This window comes from Alexandromys fortis, unplaced genomic scaffold (genome assembly GCF_014885135.2).
Source record: "Alexandromys fortis isolate MF-2015 unplaced genomic scaffold, M_Fortis_MF-2015_v1.1 scaffold_139, whole genome shotgun sequence".
NCBI lineage: Eukaryota > Metazoa > Chordata > Mammalia > Rodentia > Cricetidae > Alexandromys > Alexandromys fortis.
Genome location: NW_026068020.1, coordinates 2337230 through 2345889, shown reverse-complemented (window position 1 = coordinate 2345889; position 8660 = coordinate 2337230). Strand labels below are relative to the sequence as shown.

The 8660-nt window shown below is 47.9% G+C and overlaps 1 protein-coding gene across 1 annotated transcript; it reads left to right on the top strand.

The window, feature by feature from the left end:
- Window positions 1-2261: 2261 nt before the first annotated feature.
- On the top strand, window positions 2262-2942 carry LOC126514306 (peptidyl-prolyl cis-trans isomerase A-like). Its single transcript, XM_050163125.1, has one exon. It carries the CDS (start codon window positions 2274-2276, stop codon window positions 2760-2762), a length of 489 nt encoding a protein of 162 aa, XP_050019082.1. The 5' UTR covers window positions 2262-2273; the 3' UTR covers window positions 2763-2942.
- Window positions 2943-8660: the final 5718 nt, after the last annotated feature.

The following is an 8660-nucleotide window of genomic DNA, read 5'->3' as shown; positions in this document are numbered from 1 at the left end:
CTGAGTCCTGGATACTGAGCCCAAGATACTTTAAAATCACAGATGCTTAAGACTGGAGAGTGTTTTGACAGGTTCACCCAGGTTAACAGTAAATGTTTTCTCTCTGGTTTTGCCTGATTGGTGCCAGAGAAAAGTTCAGCACATTGTGGATCTTCCACATGTTTGCCCGCTCCTGGGCGGGCTCCCTGGGTGACAGGTGAAGCTTCCCCTTTGAGCCTTCACTCAGCAGCCTGCTAGGAAGCAGGGATGCTAAGGGAGACACCTACCTGCCGCTTAGCATGTTGTCAAGGGGAAATACCGCGAGCTGAGCGGGTTCTCTCTGAAATTACAACCGAAGTTCTCTCACTGCTGCCTGACCAAGGGTATGGTGGCAATGTACTTCTTATCTGGCCCGTGCCTAGGTCTAGCTGATGTCTCTGCACAGAGGTTCTGATTGTGTTTGGCTAACGGGATTATTTCATTCCCCTGATCTGTATGGACAGTAGTTCTGAGTCCGGCTCGAGGGTGAGTGGCGTGCAGTGGACACACTCCAATCCCACATGTGCGCGCCATCGTCAGGGCACACACGTGTTGCTGTGGACGGTGATTGTGGGAAGAATTCTGAGGAAGTGATAGCCTGCCTGTCGAGCAGTCACAGCGCAGGGAGGACCTGGGGAATGGGGGTGGAAGAAAGGCCTCCAGGATTGCCAGTATCTTACAGGAAGAAAAGGGAATTCCCAGGAGAGTGAAAGACTGGTGAAAGGACCCTGAGCCCATCTGATGAGCGGATGAAGGGTGGGCTGAAGAGGTGGGTGACCCAGAGAAATGACTCGAAGGTAGTGGTGTCACCAAAGCTCACCCCAACACAGGTAACGGGTCACAGAAACTAGAAACCTAGAGCATGCCACACAGCCTGCAGGCAGCTCAACGGGCTGGAGAGTGTTCTTCTGTATACTTCAGCTGGTTCAGTGTCTTCTAGGTTGTTGGGGGATGGTTGTTTGTTGTTGTTGTTGCTCTTGTGTCTTTTCTATGCACTTCAGCTGGTCTGAGCGTCTTCATGAAGTATGTCTTGTCTGAGAGTGACTCTCAGCAGTCGTTACGGGTTACTCTTGGGAGGAAGGGGCCTAGAGATAATCTGATTGGTTTCAGGGACTTCCTGAAGCTCTTCTGAGTTGACTACTTCCTGTCTTAGGGCTCTTCCCTATAGGATGGATGACTTCACTTCCCCTTAGAACATCCTATTGTTTCACCTCCTGGTAAATCTCCCGTCCTAAAATATCCTGCTGTTTTGCTTATCCCATGTCTTAAGACCTTCCTTCCGAGACGGAGGGGACTGCTACACACAGCCTCTCTATGGATCCGCTTTCCACCCCCTATCTTTTCCTATGTTTGAGATCTGGCTGTGAGCACATCTCTGGTATGATCTCATGAAGTCACCCATAGCCACATGATAATGTGTGACATCGTCTCCTTACAGATAAAGACATTGTCTCCTTACAGATAAAGACATTGGGAACATGTTGCATTTTTTAAAAATCATTATTGGGACTAAAGTAGAAAAATGGGACAATGACTTGAGACCTTGCTTTTAGACTTTTGCACTCAAAGCTGCTGAAAGAACATGCGTTGGGTGTCCTTATCAGGTACCCAAAGAGAGCACCATGTGAGATACAATGTGTTAACATACTTGACAGTTGAAACACTGTGTGTTTCAAAACATCATATCACCTACTTTGTGAACATCCAGGGTTTTAAAAGGTTGGAAGGTGTGGTGGTTTGAATGAGAAATGTCCCAGCAGGTGGTGCTGTTGGGGAGATGTAGGTGACAGCCTTGCTAGAGGAAGTGTATCCTTGCCAGGTGGGCTTTGAGGTAAAAACATAGCCTCTCCCCGCTTCCAGTTTGCTCTCTCTGCTTCGTGCTTGCAGTTTGAGGATGTGAGTTTTCTGCTTCCCATCCTTGATGCCACGTCTGCCGCCGCCATGTTTTTCTAACATGGCGGAGTCTTATCTCTCCGGAGTCAAGTCCAAATAAACTTCTTCTTCTCTGCTTTGCCTTGGTTGTGGGATTTTATCACAACAAAGGAAAAGTAATGAATACAGGTGTGGAGGAAACACCAAGAAATGGGATGACCAGGGTCTTGTGTGTGCGTGCACGCCCATACCGTAGATTGGGAGCAAAGATTACCTGTCCAGCTGAACATCAAACAGTGGTTGGCTTTCCTCTTTTTGTTTATAAAAAGCCTTTCCAGCTGCTTTGCAGACGCCGCTGTCCCCTCTCACCGCTTGCTGCAGCCATGGTCAGCCCCATCGTGTTCTTTGACATCGCGGCTGATGGCGAGCCCTTGGGCCGCGTCTCCTTCGAGCTGTTTGCAGACAAAGTTCCAAAGACAGCAGAAAACTTTGGTGCTCTGAGCACTGGAGAGAAAGGATTTGGATATAAGGGTTCTTCCTTTCACAGGATTATTCCAGGATTCATGTGCCAGGGTGGTGACTTCACACGCCATAATGGCACTGGCGGCAGATCCATCTACGGAGAAAAATTTGAGGATGAGAACTTCATCCTGAAGCATACAGGTCCTGGCATCTTGTGCATGGCAAATGCTGGACCAAACACAAACGGTTCCCAGTTTTTTATCTGCACCACCAAGACTCTGGATGGCAAATATGTGGTCTTTGGGAAGGTGAAAGAAGGCATGAACATTGTGGAAGCCATGGAGCGTTTTGGGTCCAGGAATGGCAAGACCAGCAAGAAGATCACCATTTCCGACTGTGGACAACTCTAATTCTTTTGACTTGTGGGCTTCTTACCCACCAGACCATTCCTTCTGTAGCTCAGGAGAGCACCCCAGCCCCATCTGCTCACAGTACCCTGTAATCTCTGCTCTCACTGAAGTTCTTTGGGTTCCATATTTTCCTCATTCCCCTTCAAGTCTAGCTGGATTGCAGAGCTAAGTTTATGATAATGAATAAAAACTAAGTAAGAACTGTAAAAACACAAAAAAGCCTTTCCTACCCCTGAGTGGATATTTTTCTCTGTACTTGTTATCTGGGTTTCCCCCTTTGTGTAGCCCACAGCCAATGACAATGTTCTATGGCCCAGGAGTCCTGGGACCTAGAACAGACTATGGCATTCTGTGCTTGATGCTGCAGGTAACCAGTTGAGGCTGGGGCTGATAGATGCCACACTTTGGACATTTTGATGCAAACTGGGTACCCTGGGCAACAGTCAGCTCACCCTGAGATGTGGTTTCTGCTGCCCAGGTTAAAATAGTTGCTGGGTTTACTACCTGCTCTATTTTGCATCCAGTTTGCATTTATTTCTATCTCCATTTTTGAACAGTTCTCTCATGTAGTCATAGTTGGCTGGATACAGGTGAAGTGTGTGTGTGTGGGGGGGGGCTCTTGTTCTTTCCAGATAGTGGTAGTTACTCCCCCTATTCTCTTCTATTTGCCTGTTGATTCTCTAGACAGGCAAGAACCAGACCCTGCTAGAAAATTCAGCCAGGCCAATGAAGTGCCCAAATACCCCCTCCCCCCTTACAGAGGATGCAGATGTAATGATTGAACAACAAGACAAAGATGATGAGACACACTCCTGGAAGCTGCCTGGCCCTGTCTTGTGCTCTTAGGAACATGTTTCCTAAACTCTGGAGGCTGGGGCAAGGCCTGTCACTGCATCGATAGGAGTGAAATGTGATTTGGGGGCTTCTTAGTCAGAGCCTGGCTCATGAGCTCTATACAGTAGTACCTCCCTGAAACCCCCTGGGGAAAGGAATCTTGAGTACAGGCATAGACAAGACCTCCCCAGGCTGCTGCTACCTCATCTCCCTGGACCTGCTAAAACAGGAAGAGACTGGAGTCCCTGAGACTCATCTTTCCTAAGCCCTAGGCCTAAAGCCCTCATCTCCACGGACCCCACGTCTCCTCTGACAGTGGCACTGGGATTGGGTAAGATCTGTCCCAGGGCAGCTTGCACACTCAGGCTGCCGAGGACCTGTGCCTGCTTGCCTTGGGAATGCCACCCCAGTCCACAGCTCTCCAGAAAGCCTTGTTTTGCTTTCCTCTTTTTTTTTTTTTTTTTCTCAGATGTCATCCAGGGAGTCCCAGCCGAGTGAGCCAGCTATCTGGCTCCACAATGCCCCTCCAGGCTAGGGGCAGAGGCCTGTTTACTTTGTATCTGATGAGTAAATCAAGTGGAACAAAGTCAAAAGCTCCATGAAGCCAGCACACATGACATCTGTCACTTCCCCTTAACCCATCGCGCTGGAGGAAAGGACATTGAATTAATTAGAAGGTTCTTTAAAATGCTTGCCAGCAGAAACTATCCTTCTCTCTCCCAGGCCCTGGCAATCAAAACTGACACATTTTTACCTTATTGTTCATTCTCTAACAGGCTTTGGTCACAAGTCCATGTAGCATTTTTCTTTTGCAAAATGAACACTGTGGCTACTAACATTCGTTAAAACTACCAAAATCAAACCTCTGTGTATATGTGCCTTTGTGAGCATGGGTACTCTTGCCTATGCACATGTGTATGGAGGCCTAAGGTGGACATCAGGTATCCTCCTGGCCTGGAGTTTATATGGGTGCTAAGGGATCTGTACTCTGACTCTCGTACAGCAAGCACTTTACCCACCGAGTCATCTGAACCTTGCCTCTCTATGAATGTGTCCACTGCCGATACCTGGAATTGTCGCCCCCATTCGGTTAGCCACATCAGCTAGGCTGTCTGTAATTGAAAGGCTAAAGCATCAGTCCAGGAAGTGATCCTCTGGGGCTCTGTGATTCGCCAGTTTAATCCAATGGTACATTGGTATCTGTTGACCTGCTCAGCCTGCCCATACCTGGGGAGGAGTGACTATGGAGCCCAAGGATGCTATTGGCAGCCTGACCTCTCATCTCAGGTAGACCCATGTGTAACTCTGACTGTGGCTTCCTTGTTGCTCTTAACATCAGGTAAGAACATCCAATAGTCAGGACACTGAGGCAGCCATGTCTGCTTAAAATCTTCGTTCTTTTCAATGGTGTGTTTTCCTTGAGCAAGAGCTGTGGACATATGCTGCCAGGACAAAGGACCAAAAATGCATAATGCAAATTCTGTAGGTCAGACAACCAGCATGCGTCCCAGAATTCAAAACAATATGGCTGCTTATTGGTTCTCTGTGCTACGAAGCCAGTGCTTCCATTTCCCTGATACGTGAATGTTTACATCTTCAAGACAACAATTCCCATCAAATTTTTCTGTTGCTTCTGCTCTCTCTGACTTCCTCTTCTGCCAATGGTCAGGGAAAGGCTGCTGGCAAGAACTCATACGATGAGAGTCAGGCCCACCCACATAACACAGGGAAGTCTCCCTGTGCTCAGGGCAGCCAATTAGTGACCTTACCCAGATCTGCAGAGTCTTTGGCGTCCTGGAATGTATCCATGGGAGTTATCCCAAGGAGCAAAGGTCAGGGGTAAGGCTACCACCCACCGCATTTCCTCTTTCAGAATCAGTGATGAATGCAGGAAATAAAATCCTCTTAATTTTTTTTTTTTTTTGTAGCCCTGACTAGTCCGTAGGAGGAGGATTAATAGAGACAATCATGTTCTCTGATCCTTGAGCCATGGTGTCCTCCCCTGCTCTGGCTGCCATCTAGAAAGAAGAGGGGAAGACGCTGAGGTCCCAGCACACATACGAGGTCTGTTATTAGCAAGCCCCCTTCTTTGTCAGCTTCTGAAGACACCAGAAAACCCTGCCAGGACATGCGGACCCTCACCTGAACACCCTTCTCACTTCTTGAGAAGCCTTGGGTCAACATTATCACAAGGCCTCTGAAAACTTCTGCCGTCACTGGGGCAACCCTGCCCCCATGTCAGCCCCCATCACAAGTGATGTGTGGAAGGATTCCCTCTGGAGGACTGGGGTGAAGATGCTGCAAAGGTACCCACCCCGGAGCTCTGGAGACACTTGGTACTGCATGGGTAGTGGCTGACAACCTGCTGATCCCGTGTGCCTTCCTGAGCTGCACAGGTGACGCAGACCTTAAGCCACACCACTTCGTGTGTTAGAGTGGGCTTATGGTCCTTGTACTCTGAGATGCAGAAGCCTTGGCAAGAGGTGGGTGGGTCTCCCTGAGAGAGTGGCAATCCCACCCTAGCCTCAGCCTGAAACACAAGACCACATGACACAAAGAGATGTCCCAAAGGCCACCTCCTTCCCCAAATCTTCCCCAAGGTTCCAGACCTGCAGTGTACACTAATGTTTATATTGGCGGATTGCCTTGTGAAATGATATTTTGTGTTCGAACGATGTTATGGAGTAACTTAGAAAAACACACGGTGGAACACCGTCAGGATGAGGGCACAGCGGGAGAAGATGGGTGACGTGGAAACATGGGAAAGACCACTAGGAAGTCCTGAACCCTCGGAGTTTGGGGGACTTTTAGGGACAAGTCTAAGCTAAAAGCAAAAGAACTGTAATCAAACACATTCGGGAACACTGTCCCCCCCCCCCAGCTCTGGAGAGTCATGGCGCATTAGTGGGAGAATCCCCAGGCTTCCTTGTGGTGAAAGATCTGGCTAACACCTCCCCCATCCCCCATCACACCATCACACACACAATGTTTGTTTTGCTGTTGTTTTAGCAACAAGATGAAATGGGTAAGTTGTTTTCCAACCTGCCTTCTTCCCTACTCAGTACAGATCATAAACGTTTTTCCAAGTCATTAACTGTTTTTCTCAGTTTCCGTAATAGCTGTATTAATATTCTATTTCATGCTTAGATCATAATTTATGTCCTCAAATCCTATTATAGTCTTTTTTTCAGGTTAGCTCCCATTTTTAAACCAATAAATAACCCTCTATAAACAGCTAACAGCTCAATTTTTGTGGACATTTCGGATTGCATCCGTAGAATATGACTCTTGCTGCTGTATTTCTAGGTCAAAAGCGACACGGGTTTTAGAATGGGCTTTTAAAATACATTATTTTCCTGTTGATTCTTTACAATAACATTAAGCTTATTATTGAATTTTGATATAATTCTAAGCAGAAGAGCTGCAAGAAGTATGCAAGGGGCTGTTGTGAGCCCCCAGAGAGGGGGCTGCAGGCAGGCGTCCCAGCCCTGTGGGCTTCTTGAACACAGGTCACTCTAGCATGGCCACCAATTGCAGCAGGAAACGGAGTGGGTACCTTATCATGCTTGAGGTCTCAGACTCCCTTCAGGTTTCCAGTTGTCCAAAAATTGTCCGTCTGTCCTTCCTTCCTTCCTTCTTTCCTTCCTTCCTTCCTTCCTTCCTTCCTTCCTTCCTTCCTCCCTCCCTCCCTCCCTCCCTTTTCTTCCTTTATGCCTCCACTCCTCTTTCTCTTCCTCCCTCCCTCTCTCCCTCCTTCCTCCCTCTTCCTTCCTTCCTTCCTTCCTTCCTTCCTTCCTTCCTTCCTTCCTTCCTTTCTTTCTTTCTTTCTTTCTTTCTTTCTTTCTTTCTTTCTTTCTTTCTTTCTCTCTGTGCAGGTATTTAAGCCCAGAAGAGGGCACTGAATTTCCTATATCTACAACAGGCAGTTGTAAACCAGTCATCATGGGTACTGGGAACCAAACTCTGGTCATCTGCAAGAATAGCAAGTACTGTTAACTGCTGAACCATCTCTCCTGTGCCCCCAAATTGTTCTTTATATGAAAATTGTTGAGTCACAATCATGGCTTACACTTAGCTGTTTTGTCTCTTCCAGTCTCTATGCTGTAGTGATTTCCTAGACCTTCATAAACTTGGCACTTCTGGAGTCAGTATACTGGTCATTCTGGGGCAGAGCCTCTAGCTTGGAATGTCTTCTTCACAGTCCCACATGTCCATGCTTGGCGGGAGCATCCTGGAGCCAATGCTTTGTGGTCCTCATTGGATCCCAGCCGTGGCTGTCCGTCATCGCATCCCTGGAGATGCTGGTGCTGATGGTGTGGCTAAGGTGCAGCCCAACAGCCTTCTCTGCGTGGTCTGCTTTCCCCACCATCGTCAAGAAGTAGCTTGTGAGGAGATGTGTGCAGATCCTCTCCCTCCAAAACAACCTCCAGGTTTTGTGATCCGTTGATTTGGGGAGGGTGAATAGATACTATGGTAGTCCACAGATAGATACATGGATTTCCTAATCCTATCATACATCTCACATGCATTGGTTGTCCTTAAATCTAATAAAGTATGATTCTTAATGTGTTGATTGCTGCCCTTTTCAATAGGCTATAATTCATTCTATCACTGCCGACTTTGGGTTTTGGCTGCCCCTTCCACGTGGCTCTGTGTCCTTGTCATATCCTCATCGTTAGGTATGGACTTCACTCTGTCACAATGAGTTTGTCAGGACTCCTGGCCCTGGATCTGTCAGCACTGAGTGGGTGGGTCGTGCTCCTCTCTATTGAGAGCAGTGAGCAGAGGCCGACACCAGGGTACTCTGCTGGTCACTGCCATGTGTGTCCGTGCCCTTCTGTTCTTTTGGTGGACAGAGCGGGAGTAGCTCTGTCTTTGTCCCCACAGGCACTCCAATGCTACTCCAAGGCCATGGGGCTCACTGGAACTGTTTTCCACTCTTTCACTCTGTTCCCCTGTTCCCATCAGTATGTCTGCTTGTTTTATTCCGTATATGCAGCTGTCTCTGGACCCACTCTGTCCTCTTCCCATTAGGACATCTGCTTGCTTCATTTCATAGACTCA